The following is a 23,959-nucleotide window of genomic DNA, read 5'->3' on the forward strand; positions in this document are numbered from 1 at the left end:
TTCAGAGTCAGGCAAGACAAACCAGTCCCTCAGGCAGCCCTCAGACAAGCTAGAAAGTTACAAGCAAATTTTATTCTTTTCCTTCAGTCCTAAGGGAGAAACTGGAAATTGGGTGGTTTCCTCCCAACCAAGCTGTACTGCACCAGGGAGAGGGTGGGGCAAGGGCAAGCAAAATGCCATGAAATTTCCTACCATTTGAGCATGGCCTTTTCTTGTTTAGGCATTCACTTTGTTGTTGCAGCTTAACTGGTTTCTAGAGTTCTCACAAAGCTATTTTGGTCCTTATATTGTTATTAATTGGTGTGTCTGTCAGGGAACAGGGCCTGGAGCTTCCTAGTCTGCCATTTTGCTCATGTCACCTCTGTAATATTTCTTGTTTAAAATATGTAATGTTATTTTGTTTCACATTACTATTATGAAATTAGTAGTGTAAAGGAAATGAAATCCAAACAGGATAGACTGGCATTACATGAAAAGTAAAAGTCCCCTTATCCACTTCTCACACTCCATTCCTACTTCTAAGGATAACTACTTATAGCCATTTGCATTTTTGAATTCTTGTTACCTCCTTAATTGTAAATAATGTAGGCATATTTTCTTGATTCATCAACTTTGAATTGTACAAATGATTTTATGCAACAAAAGATGCGGCTTGGAATAGACTTACTGGTCCCTTCTTCCAGTTATGATTACATTTTTATGTTTAACTTTCTTCCATCCAAGAACTAACCAGGTCTGACCCTGCTTAGGTTCCGCAATCAGAAAAGATAGGGCGCGTTCAGGGTGGTATGACCGTCAACTTAAGTTTCTCAGTTGTTATTTTTATAACTTTATTTTTTTCTAGCTTTATTGAGATATAATTGATATAACGTTGTTATTTTTATAACTTTAAAGGATATATGTTTATAACTTTAAAGAATACATATTGACAGTACGTCATGAATTCCCAGTATGTGCATAAAGGAGATTAGCACTTATACTCTCCTCCATTTCTTTTCCCCTACACTATCTTCTGAATTTTGTCAAGTTTTCTAAAATTTACACTGTTCTGTGACTTATGTCTTTCATACTTTGATTTTAAAAGATTTGAAGATTATAATTATGTGCTTATAATTCACTGTACAACAAAGGTATGTTATGAGCTCTTAAAGAAATGCAGTTGTCGCTGAAACTGTGCCTCTCAAACGACAATTTTCTCTTTTCTTAAATTTCATTCAAAACATATTTATCATTTTATTTGCTTGGCTGACCCTGTTCTAGGAGCTTAGGGTACATCCATCAATCACTGAAAATCATGTCGTATCTTTGGACATGTTTTTAGTTTGTACTAGAGTATCTAGAATTGTCTTTCCTTTTTGCTTGTTGACAGTAAAACATGTTTTGTCACCATATTACTAAGACTTGTCAGTTCCCATATCACCGTCTTAGCCTGGTTATATTTTAAACTGCAGCTCCTCTCCCATATCTCCAGCTGTTTGTCCAGAGTACTGATCACGTTCTAATCTTTTATACAATTTACTTATTTGGCTTAACATCTGTCTCTCTCTGCACCCCGACCCCTACCCCCTGCCCATCTAGAATGAAAGCTCCTGGAGGGTAAAGGAATTTGTTTTGTCCTCTGCTGTATCTCCAGTGAGGAAACAGTGCCTGGGCACATAGTGCTCAATAAAAAATTTTTGAATGTGTTAATCTTCCAGCTAACAGTATCCATTCAAGTATGCTTCTTGGAACCAATTCTCCTAAAATCTTTTCATTGTTTGTTCTAATTTGGACAGATGGCTTTCTAGGTTTCCTTCACACCTAGAAATCCTGAGATTTCTTTTAATTATACTACTAGATTTGTTCTATTGTTCTTGCAGAGCATACTTTCAAGTGTTTTCAGGAAGTGTGTGAGGAAGTTTTGATTCCTTGCTAGTCTGATCATCTTTATTTTGCTGTCATCTCACTTCATTGAGTTTGGCTGTAGAGAGAATACTAGTTCAAAACAATTTTCTCTCAGAAGTTTGAAGGGAATTCTTCCTTCTTATATTCTAGACCTCACTATTGCCGCTTAGAAATCTGGTAATCCTCTGAAGAAGGAATACTCAGAGAAATAATATAATTTCTCATTGCCGAATACATGAATCTTCAGAACAAAAGGTCTATTGAGGACTGTGTAGTGTGAAAGTATAAATGACTTACTGGGGTGATTTTTTTCCTAAGACGTCTACCTGCTATGTTAGTCTCCTCAGGAATATCACATTGGAGAAAGGACTGCTTGTTTTGTTTCTGGGTTGCAGTAGTAGCCGATCCTGATGGGCTCTTGGGGTAGATGGCCTGTGACCTTAGCTCTCTTGTGCACAGGTTGCACGTGGCTGCATCTGCAGGAGGAGGGTCCAGTCTCTCATCTCCTGTACCCATGTGCTACGATCTGAATGTTTGTGTCCCCCCAGAATTCAGGCTGAAATCCTAACTCCTCAAGGGGATGATGGTATTAGCAGGTGAGGCCTTCGGGAGCTGCTTGTCAGGAGAGTGTAACTCGCATGAATGACATTAGTGCCTTACAAAAAGGGGCTCCAGAGAGCTCCCTAGCCCCTTCCACCATGTGCAGACACAAGGAAGTCTGCCACCCAGAAGAGGGCCCTCAACCAACCATGCTGGCAACCCTGATCTCAGACTGCCAGCCTCCAGAACTGTGAGAAATAAATTTCTGTTGTTTATAAGCTACCCAGTCTGGGATATTTTAACAAACAGCCCAGATGGACTAAGACAGTATCCAAGCAGCAAAAATTAGAGTTAAGCAAAACCTACAGACATTTGTGAAAAAATTTTATGAGACAAAATAGACATTATAGGAAACTGGAAAGAAGTTCAACTCAAAAATCACTCCCTTTGGAATTCTGAATCTGGGTGGCTCTGCCAAAAGCAGTAAGTACAGTGATTTTTTACCTCTCTGCACTGTTTCCGAAAAGTGAAAAAACAATTTTTAAAGAAACCCAGAAACAGCGACTCAAGTGTTTTCTGACACTGCCTGAGCACGCTGCCCCCAGCAGACAAAGCGCTCATGCACGTCAGCAGAGGTGGACCGCCCCTGTGGGGAGCTCGTGGCAAAGAAAGAACTAAGGGCTAATGTGAAGGATTCCGGCAGCTCACACATTTGAAAGGTATACAGGCATACTAAGGCTGTATGTGTTTAGACAGCCGAAATTAATAACATTAAGAAAAAAGTAACTGGTGAAGCTCTCAAGATTTTGAAAGAAGTATCTTATTTGCTGCTCCTTCAAACAAGCAAAAACAAAAATAAAAAGCCGCGCCTAGAACCGTTTCTGGCCCCCACCAGGCTGTCAGCGCATTTATCTGTCTCAGCTTCTGGACGCGAGTTCCAGTGAGTTGTAAAAGCTCGAGTGAACCCTGGAGTTTGGGTTTACAGAAGAGAAAACCTGGGGTTAGAATTGGACGTTGTCTTTACTCTCCCGCTATCAATCACCTTCCAATGAGACTAAAATCACCCTTTCTTCAATACCAAGATCACAGTTCTTTCAGCAACTACTCGTTAGGTCCCAGATCAGACACCTGGATCTTCCTACTCAGGAAGTAACTTTTTTATAGTAAAGTTTTTTTTTTTCTTCTGGGCAACAAAGGCAGGCCAGATAGAAAACTGTAAAGATGACAAGGATAAGGGTAGGAGTCAAAAGGAGCCTAGAGGTTGCACATATCTGGTAGAAAGCATTTTCAAAAAAGCCTCATAGTCTGGGAAACATCATAAAAACTAAAAGTTAACGTGCCAAAATATAAAGTGATTAACATGAGTCATTTAATGGTTTAAGTTCTCTCGCCTTAAGCAGAGGGTATATCATTCCCTTATCTGTATCAATTTTGTAGATTTTTTTGCATTTTCACAAGTTTTATGAAATTCCAGACTGTCTCTGACACTAGTTTTACAGACTTGCCCTACCTTTTGTGCTTATGAACCCTTCCACATTTCATGCACATCCTTTGAAAACATGAGCTCAAAACAGAGCTGCTGCTATCATACCAACATCGGTTTCTTCAGATACTTTTTTCTTAATCAGGATGTCTTACTGAATCGTCAGTATTTTATATTGCAAAGAACTTCATGTTAACCCTGTTTCCTTTTGGAGTCTTTGGCCATGAGATGAGGACAAAAATTATCAAAACTTTTTGAAATATGCTTCCATAATATATTTTTTATTGATTTTTCTATTCTAGGATAGTGTGTGGCAATTCTCATGATAAGCCAGACCTCACTGACCTCTGCACAAAGGCTGATGCAGTGAAGTCTGCCACAGGATGTATTTGGTTAGTATCTAGATCTTCTGTCCTAAACCAGGGTTTCTCAACTGTGGCACGATGACATTTGGGGCTGGATAAATCTTTGTTGTGGGAGCTGAGTGTGTGTCGTAGATATTTAGCAGCCTCCCTGGTTTCTAACCCTACCAGATGTCAGGAGCACCCTTCCCTCAGGTTGTGACAACCAAAAGTATCTCCAGACACTGCCTAATGTTACGTGGGGAAAATCACCCCCAATGGGAACCACTGTCCTCAACTATTTTAGGGGGAAGATCTAAACAGCCCTAACTTTGTGATGATGGAAATGTTCTATAAACCATGGTAGCTGATAGCTATGTGACGCTATTGAGCACTTCAAATGTGGCTATGACTGAGAAATAGAATTCTTAATTTTACTTAATTTTTTTATATCCTAAATATACTGTGAAGACAAAATACGTCAGCATGGAAAACTGAGTAGGTATTTGATACCTTTGTTAAAAATCAGATATCATCTGTGAGGATGACAGGTAATAAAAATTTGAATGAAAGGGATATTAATATATTAAAAAAAAACTCCACTCATTTCCACTTTTTACTTATCTTTGCTGAATAATTTTCTCCCTATCTTACATAAAAATTTTTTAAATTTCTAAACTTGTAAAGAGAAAAGTGATAAATTGTTTTTGCCTAATCGTAGTCATAACTGAAAATATGAGAATGCTAAAAAGGTGCTCTAAGTGAATTCTGGTAAATAATTCCTTGAAAGAAAAAAAATCTACACGAACTAAAGGAAAGGAAAAACCAAACCAGGATTGAAAGAAAACATTTATTGAATCAAAATCAATATTTTCTTTTTAATATCTACAAGCCAACACTGAACTCACTTTATTCAAGAATGAACACAATGTACAAAAAAAGTATGCTTATATTATAAAAATATGTCAATTTTATCTTCTGGGTGCTGAGCAGAAGTCATTTTAAACAAAATCAAGGCAAACTTGCTCTCTGTAATGAAACTGCTATAATTTAATAACAAAAGTGAAAGCTAATACTCTCACCAAGTATCTTTCAAGACCCACTGATAATGCCGCGTTGGAAATGCTAACCCAATTGCCACAGTTAACATTTCCGCTCCATGGTTATTGGCACCACTTCATGCCCACGTCATGGGAAAGCACCTGTTTTACAGAATGCAGATCATTGATAACAGAATCCATGTCCTTAGTTAAACCTTCATTCAGTGTCCCTTGCTTAATGGTTGTTAGCATGTATTTCAAAGTATTAACCGTCAATCCTATTTATTTAATTAGCTTCTATTTTAAAATGAGATACGCTGCTATGGGGAACAAATGACCTCTCGAGATTTACAATCCCACTTATGAATATAGGAAAGCCACCTCCCTTCACACTCTCAGATATCTTCAAGCCTCTCTAAAAAAGTGTGTGTCCAAGGTTACTATCTTAGAATTTTTTGTAATTTTCTTATTTCTTGAATTTATTGGCACCTTCCTTGGCATGTGCTCTTGTGCACAGTGTGGCTACTGTGAAGTCAGTGGCGGCTGCACAGTGCAGCCTTTGGCTTACCATGGAGAGACGCTCCAGCGCTCACTGGAGTATTTGGTCCTTGGAGAAGCAGAAAAGATAGCGATTGGAAAAAAGAATAAAATCAAATCATGAGTTGGGGAAAAGGGACCTATTGTTGTTCTAGGAGTGATATGACAAGTATAAAACTTGTACTAATTTTAAAAGTCAAAATAGAAGTAGACTAAATACCATCAGTGCTGACAATGCCAAGAAAATCCAATCTGTCTTCTGAGGAGCTTGCACACAGCAGTACCCCTGGCAGGACACTGACTCTGGCTAAGCAGAGTGACAGTGTACTCAGGCAAATTCCAGAATGCAATACCCACACAGTGAATTAATGACACTAGAGGAATTAAAGTTTAGAAGTTATTAAACTGCAAAATGCCTATTTTGATTACTAAGCATAAATGTTTTTCCTTGACAAATTCTGTGCCTGTTTGGGATTGACACCTATGAAGGCTCAAAATTTCAGAAATACAAAGATTGAGCAATCTAGTGTACCACTGTACTGGGTAAATTAAATTCAAAAGAATTGGAGGAGAAATGCTTTCATGTTTCGCCTATATAAACCTAATATTTATTCAATTACCTTTTTCACATGAACCTGGAACTAAGGTGAGGGGAAAGGGATAAAAGAAAATTTCTTTATTCAATTACCTAATTCCTTATAGCTCTCTAAATAAGTTTTCAATGAACCCCCATTTGCTGCATGAAATGTTAATTCTACCAAATATAGTTAGACAGGACTGAATTGGACATAAGATTTAAACATTTCAATGAGAATACAAACCACTAACTGGCTTAACACTACACCCTTATGGGGAAGGAGAAGCATTTACAGAAATATCTGAAATACACACAGTTTGTGAAGAATAAACATATTTTGGAACCTTAGTAAAGATTTCTCATCAATACCATAAAAAGTCACCATACAGGTTATTTTCATGGGCAAACAATTCAGCCAGGTCAGTGTATTGTTCTTGGCAACTTCCATTGCCCCAAAATATGTAGAATATGGATAGGCCAATGACTGTGGAGTCTGCAGTTCATAGTAGAGGCCAGAAGTTCCACAAACTGTTACTGGAAACAACTGGATACCACAATGTTAAACATAAAATAAAAACAAGTAAAAACAGAATGAGTACACAAAGAAATGAACAGCTACAAAGATGATGATGCTCAGAACTGGACTGGATGAGGGTACTACCACAACACTCAGATACATACCATACCTGTTTACAATCACAGGTCCTTGTTCTCAAAATAAATATCCTGAACATTTACAACAGAATGAATGCCTTATGAATGCAAGCTTTTCTTTTATTGTAATAGACCAAAAAGTCATACTTCTAAAACAAGCTACAAGTTACCTTTTTGTAGAACTGACGTGACTTGGTGCCACACCTAACCCTTCTCTAATAGCAGCAGTATCATCAGCCCATGGCAGCAAAGAAATGTTCACTTCTGGCATCCCATGGGCTCCCATATGAAGCAACTTCATATAGCATGCAGAAATCTACTCTGCTGAAGCTTCAAATGAATAAAAATGATCATTGTGCTTGTGGGTCTCATACCTTCCAAATATACATAAATGGTGACTAATTAACATAATAGTAGGTCTTTGCTTACCAATAAAATCATAAGGCAGAGGGTGGGAGGTGGAAAGAGAAATGTTTAAAATGGAAAAAATAGTGCTAGCATTCACAAAAAAGATCATGCTAAGATCAGATCCATAGTGATAAAAATTGAAAACTAAGCCACAATCCAAAGAGCTCTGTCCATGAGTCCAAAGGCATGCATGCCAGCTGAAGGAAATGCAGGATTCGTCTGAAAATAGCTTCTTCGGAGCAGAACAGTAACGTCTCACTGGAGTAATCACAACAGGGTGAACAAGACGCCATCACACTTCTCTTTTGTAATTGAAAAGAAAAGAAAAGCAATCACGGCAAAAAAATTAAAGAATAGTGGAAAGAGAAAACACAGAAATTCACAATGACCTATAAAACCAAAAGAAAAATCCAAATTATTTTTACACTTCAGGGACTCATCCTTTTTAAAAGTTGTCTTTTCTTTTTTAATTTGAAAATTCTATCAATAATGCAGTGTTAAATATAAAATTACTTCACTACACACTGGATTCCCTGCAGTATCAGTACTCAAAATAATAATTTCACTCTTGTCTAAAGGATACATAAATAGCATCTTGTCACCAGAATCTCAGTCAGAGCCTCCTCCCCAACCAGATGTCTTAAAGCATTTAAAGTTCTTCATAAGGAAAAGAGCAACGTAAAACTAATAATCAAAACATGCAGTAACTACCTATGATCATCACTTGAAATCCTTAGCCTAGTAAATTATTTTTGCCTTTTCCAGTTATTCACAATTTTTTAAAAAAGAGAACAAAACATATATTTTTAAGCCCAAGACTTAAAGCTGTCTATGTTGTCAGCTGTCTGTCGGCAACGTATGACCATGACGCCCTGCTCTGAGGTACTCACTGGAGAAGGGATCCGGGGCTATCCTGCCTTCGTGTCCACGAGCTGCATCTGCACGTTGGCAGACATTCCGCCCCCGTAGCCTCCCTTGGACTGCATCTGGTTCTGAATGGAGCTAACCTAAAACAAGACAAAAAGAACAAAACAAAACAAGTCAGGAACTAGGGCCATTGCAACTAAGCCATTCTTGTCTCAACATTTTAGCTGGGCTGCCTTTCTCAGAAGGGTACTTCTTATAGAAAAAAACTCTGTAATTTTTTTATAGACTTAAAATTTTTCTGATTATAAGGGCAAATGGTGAGGCTAGTAATTGAAACATTTTTTTTTTTGCATAGCTTCCTCTTCTCCCTGCTTTCTCTACTTCCCAATTACAAAAAGTCAGTTTTGTAATTCACAAAGCACTTGGCAGCATTTCAAAAACAGTGAGAAGTATACAGATCAACTCAACTTTCTGTTCCTTAACCTCAAGTATCTTAACTTACAGACACCTCACATATATGATCACTTCAATTACTTAATAGAATCAGAAACAAAATAAGTGTGAATGAAATTGGACCAGCCAAAGATAAAATTTTAAAGTCCATGTGGTAAAATTTACATACTTGATACAGTCTTAATATAGTCTGATAAAGTAAAAAAGAGTCCGAGAATCCAAAGAGTTGGATTGTAGTCCAGATTTATTTATTAATATTCTAACTCTGGGTGAACTATTTATCCTCTCTGAATATCAGCCTTCTTATCCGTAACATGGTTAACACGATAATCTCTCCTAACCATATTACAGGGCTATTTGCTGACAGATTGTGAACTATATGAATGCTGGGATAATTTCTAACTTTGTTGAAACAAAGGCACATAAAGTTATTTGCAAACTGTGAAGTGCTCTTAGCCTATCATCATTATTCCGATCTTAGTTCATATCAATTAGAAACAGTTTGGAAACAGAGAGTAAGAGAATCAGGCTAGACGGCTAGAAAAAGGGAGCAAGGGGCCGACACGGTGGCGCAAGCAGTTGGGTGTGTGCGCTCCGCTGTGGCGGCCCGGGGTTCGCCGGTTCAGATCCTGGGCACGCACCAACGCACCGCTTGTCAAGCCATGCTGTGGCGGCGTCCCATATAAAGTGGAGGAAGATGGGCATGGATGTTAGCCCAGGGCCAGTCTTCCTCAGCAAGAAAAGAGGAGGATTGGCAGATGTTAGCTCAGGGCAGATCTTCCTCCAAAATAAAGGGAGCAATATGGTGGTTTTGGAGGTGATGATCTGACAGTGAAGAGTCAGAGCACTGGGAAACTGGTATAAATATACGGAACCAGCTCAAAGGGCCCTTCACATTTCCACAATTCCAGGAGGTGGAGATCGGGGGAAGGACGGGGGTTGGGAGTACCATCTATTAATTAATCTACTTATCAAATACTTACTGAACACTTAATATAATAGAAAACATGACATGTGAGGTGCTTTTTTCATTGGTGATCCTGAGTCAACACGTTTAAAGAAAGTAATAAGACTTGCCTAAGTTTTTGGAGTAAGGCAGGTTTAAATATATTCTAATAGAAGAGAAAAGCAAAATATAAAATGCATGGCCTATTAAGATCCAAAAGGGTTAAGTGAGTAAATGTAGTTGGCTCTTAAATGGGTACATTTTTACCCATTTGCTGAAAAATTTACTTATGTGGAACATCTTACTCCAATGATATCACATACAGTCATGTGCCGTCTAACGACATTTCAGTCAACGACAGACTGCATAGACAACAGTGGTCCCACACGATTAGCACCCTGTAGGCTCGTATGCAGTAGGCTATACCAGCTAGGTTTGTGTAAGTACACTCTATGATGCTCACACGACGAAATCGCCTAACGACACATTTCTCAGAACATATCCCCACTGTTAGGTGACACACGACTGTAATGTGTTACTGGAGTATCTAGATGCACATTACTCAAATGACTATTTTAGGTAAGTCTATGAAAAAGAAACTGAAACCTATAGGCCTACAGGTTCACCTTGTTTATCATGCTTCGCAGATATTGCAGCTTTTACACGACCCTCCAACCAGCAAAAAGTTACAACTTGCTGAAGGCTCAGATGATGATTAGCATTTTTTAGCAACAAAGTATTTTTTAATTAAGGTATGTACCTTTTTTTCTTAAGACATAATGCTATTACACACTTAGACTACATTATAGTGTAACATAACTTTTCTATGCACTGGAAAACCAAAATATTCGGGTGACTAGTTTTATTGCGATACTTGCTTTATTGCAGTGGTCTGGAACCAAACCCACATCATCTCTGAGGTATGTCTGTATTTATTTTAAGTAAACTTGTTCAGTCTGAGGAGGCTACAGCCATATGCTATCAGTTCAAATTTGCTTTCTGCTCCTTTCTGGTCATATCATGTGTTGTGGCACAAACATGATTTTCACCCCAGTACCAAATAATTTCCCACCTAACATGACATGTTAGCTTTTATAGATATTTTAGGCCTATTTAAAAAACAACAACATCTTTATATTTTTACATGGTGCATTCATAATGCCATGCAGATTCTAAGCAAGAAAAAAACTTTTTCCTTCAAAAGTCAATTCTTTGATTTCAAACTAGAAGATCTGAATTTTCTAATAATAAGTAACCCTTCAGTGTTAAGACTGAACATATTATTGTGACCGTGGATATATAATGTTTTAACACAACAGGCCTATATTATTAAAAGGGTCACAGAAACCTTTTCTAGCAAGAAGTTAGTATGAAAGGTAGTCTTGGGAAGAAAAGTGTTATTTAAAGAAAAAAGAAACTACACGTCATTTGACCATTCAATAATCCAGAGTGGCGTGGCTGTTTCATACACATCAAGCCATGTGCCTAATACCAGCTGCTCAGTTCTTACTTAGGATAGACAAACTTGAGAAACTATTTCTTTGGAGAAACAACATATTTATGGTTTTGTCTCATTTGTACCGTTATTGCACAGGAGAACAGAATTCTCTCACCAAATCAGGCTTATAAGTTAGAACTACCAATGACACTTTCAGGAAACTTAGGGATTGTATGATACTCTGCCTAACAGAACTGCCTGAAGAACTGGGTGCTCTGTGAAGGTCAGGGGCTGCGTATCACTGTGGAGACAAGCTAACACAGGCAATGACTACAAAAGGCCTTTGGGAGACACTCTTGTTCTCCCCAGGAGGCAGACGTGGAAGGCCTGCATGTCCTAAAGTTCTACCTAAATCGATGGCAAGCAAGAGTCACCTACATCGAGAATAAGCTTTTCGGGGAGACAAAATGCCAGATAAGAATCTTAAAGGAAATTCTGAAATGTGCATAAACAAGATATAAAAACTTAAATACCATGAACTAAAAATTTAATTTGTCCTATATAGTTAGATTTTTTTAAAAACCTGAAGTGGGGAAGAAGACATTTGTTGATGAGAAAGAAATTTAAATTCATCACATATATATTGTATTTATATATATTATAATAACCATATTAACAAAAGTCGTAGGGTCCCATTTGGTCTTTTCATTCCACGCTGATCCAGGAAACAAAGCTGCTGAACTATACTTTGACAGCAACCTGACACTTCTTATATTTCCACAGAAGCAGCTGAGTGAAACAAAGTACTTTTCCTACAGATTTAAAACAAACAAGCTGTTTCCTTTCCAGGAAGCTACAAATGTCATTCCTTTGCTTACCTAGTAACTAAAGTGACAAACTTGTTTGCTGTATCCAGGATACCCACCTACCTATTTTAAAGTCTCTCTTCTCTTGTTAGGTCTTTTGTTGAGGCTGTCCAGTGAGTGAGTATACAGTGGGTCATGATTTTGTGTTTTAAAAGCCTCATCGATTTTCTGGTTCTAAACACTTTGGGGATCATCTAGACACATCTTCTTACTTTAGATTTGAGGGAAAGAGGCTCTGGATACTTAGTGGCTTGCTTCAGGGCAAAAATGAGAAAGAGCCCTGATAAAAACCCTCATTTGGTGGTGCTTCCATTACATCGCACTGTTTTTCTCTTAGACGAAAATTAAGGAATAAGAGTTCAGCTGAATAAATCTAAAGCCTATTCTGAAATTCACTGAACCCTCTATAAAAGATAGCAAATACGGGCAAATTCTAATCCTCTGCTTAGTACACAAGAACTTAGATTACACTAATAAATAAATCACATTCTAATATCATCAGGTAAAGGCTAATATTTTATAAGGTAAACACAATAAACATGTTTGCAAAAGGCAACTAACTGAACTTAAGAGAACAATAAGAGATTAAATATTGCTAAAAGGCTGATCTCCAAGTCCCGTTGGTGGGAGCATGAGAATCAATGGGATATTAACTTCCATTCTGAATCAAGCCCTTTAAAGGTTAAAAGTATGTATTCAGGAGAAAGGTAGCTATGAAGAGTTTAATCCAAGAAACAGGGACCAATGAATATGTTAGCAAATTATAGGAGAGATTAATTTTTAATTGTTCATTTTCTTCTCTCTTCTATACTCACATTATATATTGATATTCAATGTCGACAAATTCTTTCAGCACGGTGTAATCATGAAAAACATATGTATGTGTCACACAGGTTACATATGTCTGTGCCCCAAAGCCCCATCTGCATGTCCCACCAATATACTTACTGAATTCATCCCACTGAACAGATCTCCGGATCCTACATGAGCCGTATGTACAAAGTTTGTTGGCTCTCCAATCATACTTCGGTCAATCCGCCGGCGCCTTTTCTAAAATATGGAGAACAGTGTGTTGAGAAAATGATCTTGGTAATGAAAAACTTATTCTGATGGATTTATATGCTATGAATGAATGACTTTGTTTAATAATATAATAAATTTCCCCAGGATACAGAAATACCTAAATATTGGACTACCACAATTAACTCTTACGATGAAATCCACAAAAGGAATATATGTACAAAAAAATGACTGGTAAAGCAAAATATTAGGTTATAATTTGAACTTGAAATAGATTATTTGGTTTGGCTTTGGTCATTGACATATTTGTACAATAACCATTTAAGTTTTATTCTTTTTTAAAAAATGACACAAATGTAAAATTATCATCAGTCACTATTACTGTTAACAAAGAATATAGTGTGATTTGAGTAGAACATTATGACTTTTAACATTAACAAACTGATTATATTTTGATGTTTATTACTTCGATTACATCCAACTACCCTTCCATGCTGGAATGAAGCTGTCAGCTGCTCTGTATGGGCAAGATTTGGTCCTAGTCCATTCACTGTTTTCTGGTCTGTTCTGGCTGGAACAAAACCCTATCCAAACTCAGTCCACTATGCTGGGGCTCACTGACTCCTCCTAATGTTTGGCAACCACTTCTTACAGGTGCTGGACCCTGCTTCCCAGTACCTTCAGCTACCAGCTGGAGTCCTTGCCCCACCAGTATGCCCACCCACCTCATCAGAGATATTTCCTACCCTGCTGCTTGTTTCACTGATCATTTGAGATTTTTCCAGAGATAAAGGCATCGATTTTAGAAGCCAGTATACATTGTTTTACTGCCCTCTAGCTTTTATTGCTGCAGATAGAATCCCAAAAGAAGCCTGATTTCCTTTGAAATATTGATGTTCATCCTCAGAGTTCAACAGGAACACTAGGCGACCTCGAAGTTTGTTGGGTTTTCCTTACAGTGTTCTGTATGGGCATGTGCTGGTCCCTCTAGATCTGAACACAGGTTTTGCTATATCTTAGAAAAGTTTTCTTATATTATTTCTTTGATATTGCTCCTTGTGATCCTTTTTGCTATTTCTGGAGCTCCTGTTACCTGCACATTTGAATGTGTGTTTGTGTGTGAGAGCGAGTATGTTGTTATCTTCCAAGTTTCTTACATTTTCATCCATCATTTTTATTTCTCTTTATAGTTTCGCTGTGTTGGAAAAGAACTCCACTTGATCCTCTTCAGAATCCACAAATTTTTTCTTACAGGCCAGAGAGCAAAGATTTTAAGCTGGCAGGCCATACAGTCTCTGTCGTAGCTTTGACTCCAGCCTGTCACTGTAGTATGAAAGCAGCTATAGACGATGCATAAACAAATGAGGGTGGCTGTGTCCCAGTAAACATTTATTTACAAAAACAGGTGGCAGGGTACATCTGGCCTACAAGCAGTAGTTTGGTGACCCCAGTTCTAGATCAGTAATTTTTTCAGTGGTACATAACTTCATTTTTCAATTATGGTTATTTTTTCAGAAGCTCTTTGTTATGAGATCTCATCATTGCAATATTTTTAAATCTCTTTGAGAATTTGTATCCATAGGTTTTTATCTTTTCCTCTCAAAATGTTTGACTATATGAATTAGAGTCTATAAACTAGGGAGCAAAATACTCTCATTTCTTTACTTCTCCAAATTGAGTTACCTCAAGCCCCTTTTAGAAAGGTGGAGAAGAAATTCAACCTGTCTTTTGGGGCCCTGCTCCACAGGATTATAGAAAAATTTTAGGTTAAAATGGTGTCAGGAGACCAAGGGAGGGTCTAGATCCTTTGTCTATGTTCTTCAATTTTTCTATTTCTTAGCACAATGCGTGGATTTCCTGCACAATGCTACTTCAGGTGCCCTAAGGGTGCCTCATACAGACTCCCTGCCCCTAACCACAGACTTGACACCCATAGCCATCCTTTGATCTGGGATCCCACGTGCCAGCAATGCGCTGGTCTCTTCCACCCTCTTTCCTAGACTCTCTGTCTATTTCCACCCACCCTGTTCAACATACTTCCCTTCATCCTCTTATCTGGGATGATACAGCCTGAGTCCCTAAAAGAGCCTTAAGAAACAATGCTACCTCCTCTTTTCTAGGATTAAGGTAGGGAAAGAAGATGCTAACAGTAGTTTTGTGCCTTTTTTCTTCTTGGTAATATACTGTTAGATTTCCATGAAATTTGCCTTGTTAGGAAGCTGTTTGTTTGTACAGACACACACAAACGTATCTTTACCATCAGAGGATGTGAATTTTCTCAACACCTGGGCAGGACAAATTGTTAGGGTTTCTTCCCCATTAAGTCCTTTGACTGATGGGTAGAGAAGGGGGCCTTTAGGTTCTTGGCACACTCCACATATGAGCAGAAAAGGGAAATCTCCAGTTGAAGAAAAAGGATAGCACTTAGGTTCCATGGGATAATGGTATCTGCAGGATTGCAGACTTTTCCCAAGGCCTTGTGCAACTACCTTGCAGGGGCAACAGTTCCTGATGTGTAGAGGGTGCCAACTGGCTTAGCCAAAGGGCCCTCTTAAGCAGGCAAGGGACTGGCATATTTCAGAGATCTACTTCCAGGCCACTGCGAGTCTTGATCATCCCTTGCCCTGTGAACACACAGAAGCAACTTCTAACAGTTCTAAATCTGCATCATTTCCTCCAGAAAGATGTGTTTGAGGCTTAGCAGAAGGGTACACTTGGTCCACATCTCCAGGTTAAGTGATGTATTCTAACAGGTGAATTACTGCAGGAAGATGTTGGGAGAGAAGTCACCATGGTGCACTCAGGCCACCACTAATCTCACCCAGAAATGTTTTTTGAAAGAATAAATTAATTAATGGAGATGTTTGTGAACTGATATGCTTCTGAAAGAGGGATATTAATATACACTCATAAATAATAATATAATGTTCTGAATACCAAGGGAGGATGTTCAAAAGCAGATAACTGAACTGGTTCAAAAGAGACTACTCTTACACTGAAAAGCAAAGGACAGGAAGACTTCAACTTCCTTCTATCATAATGACTATATTAGGTAACTAATTTTTCAATCTGAAAATAGTGAATATTTTTAAATTTGAATTTTACTGAGTCGGTGGTCGGACTTTCCCTTTAGTACTGGAAGGTTTCTTCATGCCATCTATTCTCACCTTAATTTCAGGGTATACAAGTGCAAGCTTTCAGTCCTTCCTTCCCTAAAGGCTAGAGGGACACAGCTTTTAAAGCAGGGGAATGGCATGATCAAATTGGTTTTAAAAGGCTACTCCATGACACCTACAGGTAGAAAGCAGGTTGGAGAGGGCCAAAAGGAGAAGTTATTGTAGTAATGGTAGTGAAAAGAGATTACTTGGATTCAACTACTAGCACAAATGAAAAGAAGTGGACAGAATCAGAAGGTGTTCAGTGGGTGAAAACAACAGCATTTGGTTGTTGACTGGATTCAAGAACGGAGGGAGAGGAAGAAGTTAAGAAAGATGCACAGATTTCATATCTGAGAAGAGGCACCGGGTTAGATAATACTGAAAGAGGACCGGGCTTTAGGGAGAAGATGAAAAATCCAGTTTAAGACACACTGAATCTGAGGTGTCTGTGAGACAGCCAAGTGAAGTTATCAAGACAGCAAGTTGGATATGTTGACATAGGAATCAAAAGAGGCTAAACTAGAGGTAAGAAATTGAGAGTCATAAAAAGCTATAGGAGTTAATGAGACTTCCTAGGAAGAAAGCTGCAGAGAGGAACTCTAAATAAGGTTGGGTGGGGGAAAATAAGCCATCAAAGGAGTCCAGAAAGAAACAGCCTGAAAGTGAGAAGGAAAAGACACTTTGTTTCCTTCAAAGTGTCAGGAAGAATTAGGCAACACAGCTGAAAGCTGGTGAGAGATCAACTAAAGGCTGAAATATGTTCACTGGTTTTGGCAACATGAAGTGAGCACCTTAGTGAGAGCTGTGTCAGTGGAACGATAGGAGTGGAAGACAGCAGAGGGGACTGAGGATTGTCCAGGAGGCAGAGAAATGGAGCCATCAAACAGACAACTGGAGAAAATCTGGCCTTCTGGACAGGGAGAAGAAAGAGCTGTAGCTGAAGAAGAAATGAGGACAGGTTGAATTTTTCCCTTTAAGATGAGAAAGATCCAGTAAAAGAGACTGAAAGTATAGAAAAATAAAGGATATCAACATTATAAGGTTCCAGGGAAGGTAGGAAGGATGGAATCCAGACACAGGCTGCAGTGTTCTTTAGACTCCTATTATACCATTGTTAATGAATCAAAACCTAGATTCTAAGTATAATTAAATACTTTAAAATTTAAAAATTTAATATTTTTCAGGCACACTGTGGATATTTAAAAGAATAGCACACTTTTTTGGTGTGCTGTATTAAGAATACAAGATACAGACAAGATTTAAATCATGGGCAAACAAGGGGAATTCCAGAGTTGGGCCTCTGCAAAGAAAAACAGGAAACAGTGCACTCTGCTCTGTATGTACTAACTGTTGTCAGTAGCAGAGTCACCGTTTTTCCTGGAAACATAGTTTATTCTTTATAGGGAACTTTATTAAGACTCACAACTGTCTGAATAATTCTTGCCATCCTTAAAATACTAACTATTATTCTGCAGGAGGTCAAGGCCTAGAGGTACACAAAAATGAATAGTGGTGTTAGGGTGGAGGGGATTAGGGAAAATGTCTCCTCCCATTTATTCTATGTCAATTATGCCTCGTTAAAGCTGTTTAAATCTTAGAGATACATACTGAAATATTTTTGGATGAAATGTGATATCCAGAATTTGTTGTAAATTCTGCAATTGGAGGGCAAGGTGTTACATGTGAAACAAGATGGCCCCCCATCGATAACTATGTACGTAGCTGGGTACTACATACATAAGGGGGGAGGGTTTCTCTTCCCTCTATTTTTGTGTATATTTGATAATTTTCCCAATAAGAAGTTTTAAAAAATAATAAGTTTTTAAAAAGATTCGTTAACTCATTTAGTTTCCTCCTACTTGTACAACTTTACATAAAAACTTCTGTATCATGTACTAGTAAAAATGGTGTGGCACAAGTATGAATAATATTTAATTTCATGTCTGATTTCCAACAGAACTTAATCTTGTCCTCATTCTTCCTGATGCCTTACAATTCTAAAATCATTCCCTACCCACTCCCTGTCTTCCTCCCAAAACTATTAAAAGATATATTTTAAGTTTTAAAAAAATATACTGCAGAGCTACCACATAACATATGGCTAGCTACAACATCAACTTAGTTTAACATTGCTATTCATATCCATCATTCATGTCCTCACATCACGTTTCTTCTTTGAAAATAAAACAATAAAAATGGCTTAAACAATAAGGCAAGGTGCTCAGTGTCTTCAGAGCTTCCATACCATTTCTCTACACTTCTCTCAGCTCTGCCCTCCTCCCTCCTCGTGTCAGTTTTAGTCTCAGGCTGGTAGCAACAGAGGTGCAGCAAGTCTAGGCCTTCTATCTGTGTGTAATGACATATAAAGGAATAGCTCTTAAAACAAGGCAAATTTCCCCTGGGTCTCCATAGAACTTCCTCTGGCATCTCTATGAGTTCTATGCCCTGTCTTGAACCAACCCCTCTCACAGAATGTCTTATTTGGGCACAGAGCCTCATCAGGGATCACCATGAGCACAAGGGTCCACTGCTCAAACTGTATGGCTTCTATACAACAGAAGAGAAGTGGAATGGATGGTGTGGTTATAATGATAATGTCCATCAAGGCAACTGTCATGAAATTTAAGTTACTAGGCAAATGTTTATTTTAAAAACCTGGAATGTAAAATTCAGAGAAAGGATTATTCTGAGATTATTCTTCCAACAGATCCCTCTTCCCTGGTTTCCCACTAATCTCTCTGGCTACTACTTCCCTCTCTCTGCTTTTGTTTATCTTGTGTAAGTTGCCGTTCTCCAGGATATCCTAGGTCCCTTTTCTTCCCTCTCCCATGTTTTCACCTCATTAACTCTATGCTGATGACTACTAAGTCTATTTTCTCTTTTCTGGGATTAAGACTACATTCAACTGCTTACCGGGCAGCTCCATGTGAATGTCGAGAGGATTTTCAAATTTCTATGTCTAAAACTGAACACGTAATCTTATTTCTGTAACCCATTCCTCCTCTTCATTTCCTCTTTTGGTAAACATTTCTAACAGTGTTTCAAGCCAGATTTGAAAGCCGCCCCTCCCTCCTTGTTCCTCATATTATCACACTGGATCAGCATCATATCCCATGAATTCTTCCCTCTTACTCTCTCCATCCCCCTCACTGCCACAGCCTTATTTCAAGTCCCTGTCCCCTTTCACCTAGATCACTGCAGTAGCCTCCTAACTTATTTGCTTCCAGTTTTACAACCTTCTTTCTCCTCCCAATATTATTCACCTTGTATCTACACATATCTTCATAAAGTACAAAACTGATCATGTCATTCACCCATTTAAAACCCCTCAATGGCTTTCCAAAACTTTCAGGATAAATTCAAAACTCTATAGCATATGAAGTCCTGTTTCTCTCTCCAACCTCATCTTACACTACCTCCCTTCCTTACATTCTGAGCTTTCATCTGCTACTTGAAGTTCCCTAAATATGCTATGCTTCCTCTAACTTTCTGCCCTCTGCCTGGAAGGATCTCTCCTACAGCTCCTTAATTTGACTAACTCAGGCCTTACTTCCTTATACCCTTTAGTCTGGGTGAGGTGCTCCTCCTCTGTGCTCTCAGACTGCCTTGTGAGTACCAAAGTAAAATCTACATCTCACACCAAATTTAAACTGTCCACTGGATGGTAGATATGCTCCTATACAGAGAGGGCATATAAAATATTGAATCCACAAGGGCCAGCACCATACATGTTATATAGCAATTCATCAACAAACATTTTTGAATGGCTGCAAAAATTTATGAATGTATAAACATTACACTCACATAGTTTTTAAGGCTTAATTTTTCAAACACATTTTTTGTAACAATATAAATACTCTGCCTCCCTCACATTTCCGGAATATTGATCAAGTATAGCTTCTAGAGAAACTAACTACTTGTTCACTTAAAAGTTAAAACTTCCTCTAAAACTATTCTCTGGGCAGCTGAGTGTGCAAACACATGCCACTGAGGAGCAAATTAAGGCCCACAGGGTAACAGGAGGCCTAAGGTAAGAGCGCAGGGTGGAACAGCCTGAAGTACTTCTAGAAATGGACACAGAGAAGGAATTAAGAATGAAAGTGCCTGCCATCTGGGGCAGTGAAAAACAACTGGTACTTTCAGGCTCTAAGATACTAATCACTTATGCCAATGTGGCCTAAGTAAATAAAAGGCTGAAAGAGAAAGATATGCTGCTGACTTGCCTTTGTGACCTAGAGAAAATCAGTTGAGTTGTATAATTTAATCCCCCACCTGTGGATTATATCAAATAAACCTGTGATCCCCAGATTGTGTCGAGCACCCAGCAAACATCCAGGGGCCCCACAGGATATTTTCAATTTGAGGGAAACACGCTGATCCTCAACATATGTATGATACTGTCTGAACTACTAACTCGAGGTAATTCAGAATTTCAACCTTAGAGCATACACTCTTTTTGATGGCCTATCTTTGTGAAGCAGAGTTTTCAGTGGGGGCTGTGAAAAAAGCCCAAGCGTTGTACAACAGTCAACATGGAACGGGAAGAGAAGGTGGTGGTCTTCATTCCGATTCTACAGCTTGAGGAGCTGTATAATGCCTAAATAGGCGCACACATCCCATAAATAATCACGGTTATTTACGAATGAAATAAAAATGTATTTTTTCTTTCAACTTATGTGTGTTATTTCTTTAAATGGCAACCAAGTTGTTAGCACATAAATATTTACTAAGTTGTGTGCACCAAACTAGTTAATAAATAAATCCGTAAAGTATTTTTTTTGGCCTAGGGGTGCCATGAAAAAAAATTACCCAAGTGTTAAGGGCACCAAAAACAGAGAGTTTGGGAGCCTCTGAAATAAGCTAAGTTGATTTTTTGAAATATTGACAGTGTAACTAGGTACCAAGCATTTCTAAAACAAACAATAATTTTTTCTACAATGCCACATTGATTCCCAGAGTGCATGAGCTGCCTTCAAGTTGCCTCCTATTATCCACCCAGTTCATATGACAGAAAAATAAAGGCTAACAAACACTATAATTAAATACAAAAATAGATTTGACATTTTTTGCAGTAAAGGAAGAGGATTTTCCTAGTGGGTCTTCACTTATACAGAAAATGAAAACAATACCTTTCACGGTAGTAATGTCAACAAACTACGTGACATGCCCTAACCCCAAACCTCTTCCCACTTGGCAATTGCCTATTCATTCTTTAAGACCCAGCTCAAACGTAACCTAAGTTGAGGCCGTTGGGTATTCCTTGGTCTAAGCATTCAGAGCACAAGGCTCAGATTTCAACTATAGCTCTTAAAACACCATGCTATAATTTATCTATTTAGAGTCTGATTTTCCTACCATGCTAAGAGTTCTTCTATGACCACAGCTGTGCCTGACACATTAGATAATAAATGGCTGCTGAATGAATAAAAGGCTTTTTAAAGAAACAATGTCAGCTCAGTTCTCTAAAAACTATTGTCTTATCCAACATTATGACCAAATACTTCTCAAGGACCTATTATAAAAAATGTAATGCCAATTCTAGTGTAGTTTATATTTCTGCACAAAAAATGACTTCTCTGATGGTTTTATTTTCTCTGCTTCATAGTAATGTCATGTCCCACAGAGTAATTCAACTGTCATCAGTGTTTTGGTTTTATATTGGGTGGAACCTGGAAAGCCGTGGTTCTCAAACTTTAGGATACATCCCAATCCCTGGAGTGTTTGTTAAAACACATGCTGCTGAGCTCTATTTGCAGAGTTTAAGATCCAGCAGGTTTGGGGAAGTGTGGGGAATCTGCATATCTAACTAGACTCCAAGTGATACTGATGGCTCACGGATTTAGAAACATTGGCTCTAAAGATTTACAGCTGAATATTTAAAAAAGAATAATGGGTAATACTTAAGAGTCTTACTACATGCCAGGCACACTTCTAAGCACTTTAAATACAGGAACTCATTTGCTACTACCTTGAAGAGCAGTATGTGATGTTTTAATATTCCCTTCAAATCTGAGAGCCTCTGGCATACTCTCACTTGACATATCTTGGCCTTTGCTCAAGTTCCTACCTTATATTCCCATTTGTTCACCTCTTGTACTCCCTGAATAAAATTTTACAATTTTTGTATTTTTTAATTATTTGGAAAGCCCTTAGGTTGAAAGGTTTTGCTCATTAAAAATGAACAACTCAACAACAACCAAGCACCAGACAACGTTTTTTTAGTCAATAGTTTTTATCAACAAGAGGGGCCTATTTCACTGTAGCAAACAAAGAAACACTTCTTAACCAGCTATACTCCCAGAGCTCAGCACAGAGGAAGCAGACAGAAACATCCATCTCCCAGTCTTTCCCTGGAAAGGCCTATTTGCATACTTTAAGCTGCTGCCTGAGGGTCTGGCTTCCAATCAGCCTGCATCTAGATGCTGACTGAGACCCTCCCCTTTGGGACCCTGACAGGTCTTGGCATACCCTCAAGGACTAGGAACCACTAACAACAAAAAAGGCAGTTTTAACAATCACAAGGTTTGAGAGATAACCAAGAACTTGGGCCAGACTGAATAATAAGGTTCAACTCCTACACGAGACCAGTCTGTCATGACTGGGCTGTTTTATATAATGCACAGAAACCAAAAAAGAGAGTCAAGGAAAATGAAGAAACAGAAGAATATGTTCCAAACAAAAGGGAATATGTTCCAAACAAAATAACAAGATATAACTCCAGAAACAGAGTTTAATGAAATGGAGATAAGTGATTTACCTGATAAAAAGTTCAAAACAATGCCCATAAAGATGCTCACTGAGGTGTGGAGGGAAATACATGAAAAAAGTGAGAATTTCAACACAGAAATAGAAAATAAAAGAAAGTACCAAAAAGAAACCACAGAGGTGAAGAATATAACAACTAAACTGAAAAGTTCAACACAGGGGTTCAACAAAAGACTAGCTCAAGTGGAAGAAAGGATCAGCAAACTTGAAGAGAGGGCAGCGGAATTTATCCAATCAGAGAAGCAAAAAGAAAAAGAGTGAAGATACCTTAAGAGACTTATGGGACAACATGAGATGGACCAATATTCATTAAAGGAGTCACAGAAGGAAAAGACAGACCAGTACAGAATGCTTATTTGAAAAAACATTGACTGAAAAATTCCCAACACTGGTGAAAGAAACAGACATCCAAATCAAGGAAGCCCAGAGAGTTCCAAATAAGATAAATACAAAGAGGCCCAGACTGAAACACGTTATAATTAAATTGTCAAAAGTTAAAGACAAGGAAAGAATCTTAAAAGCAGCAAGAGAGAAACAACTTGTTACGTACAAGGGGGAATCCCCCCCATAAGACAATCAGCAGATTTTTAAGCAGAAACATTGCAGGCCAGAAAGGAATGACATGATATATTTATTCTAGGTGCTGAAAGAAAAAAACTGTCAACCAAGAATACTCTACCCAGCAAAGTTGTCCTTCATAATTGGAAGAGACAAAGGGACTTCCAGATAAGTAAAAGCCGAAAGAGTTCACCACCACTACACTGGCAGTACAATAATGTCAGAGAGCTGTTCAAGCTGAAATGAATGGATGCTAATTAGTATCAGGAAAACATATGAACATATAAATCACTAGTAAATATATAAATTCAGAATACTCTAATGTTGCAAGGCTGGTGGGTAAATCAATAGATTTATAAGTCTAGTATGAAGGTTAAAAGACAAAAGTAGTAAAAAATAACTATAACTACAATAACTTGTTAAC

At 38.2% G+C, this 23,959-nt stretch overlaps 1 protein-coding gene across 2 annotated transcripts in view; it reads right to left on the reverse strand.

The window, feature by feature from the left end:
- Positions 1-5,079: 5,079 nt before the first annotated feature.
- The window catches only part of CDC42SE2 (CDC42 small effector 2), a 69,490-nt gene continuing 50,610 nt past the window's right edge, over positions 5,080-23,959 (reverse strand). Inside the window, exons 3-5 of one of the 2 annotated variants that reach the window (XM_087429853.1) lie at positions 12,983-13,084; positions 8,355-8,471; positions 5,080-7,766 (exon numbers count right to left, since the gene is read on the reverse strand). In XM_087429853.1, the coding sequence (XP_087285979.1) occupies positions 8,373-8,471; positions 12,983-13,084 (201 nt within the window). In that variant the 3' untranslated portion in view covers positions 5,080-7,766; positions 8,355-8,372. Of the gene's footprint in view, positions 7,854-8,354; positions 8,472-12,982; positions 13,085-23,959 lie in introns of both variants that reach the window. The other variant, XM_087429852.1, reaches the window with a different exon arrangement.

Source organism: Ceratotherium simum, chromosome 4 (genome assembly GCF_057802395.1).
Source record: "Ceratotherium simum simum isolate JZ-2026a chromosome 4, ASM5780239v1, whole genome shotgun sequence".
NCBI lineage: Eukaryota > Metazoa > Chordata > Mammalia > Perissodactyla > Rhinocerotidae > Ceratotherium > Ceratotherium simum.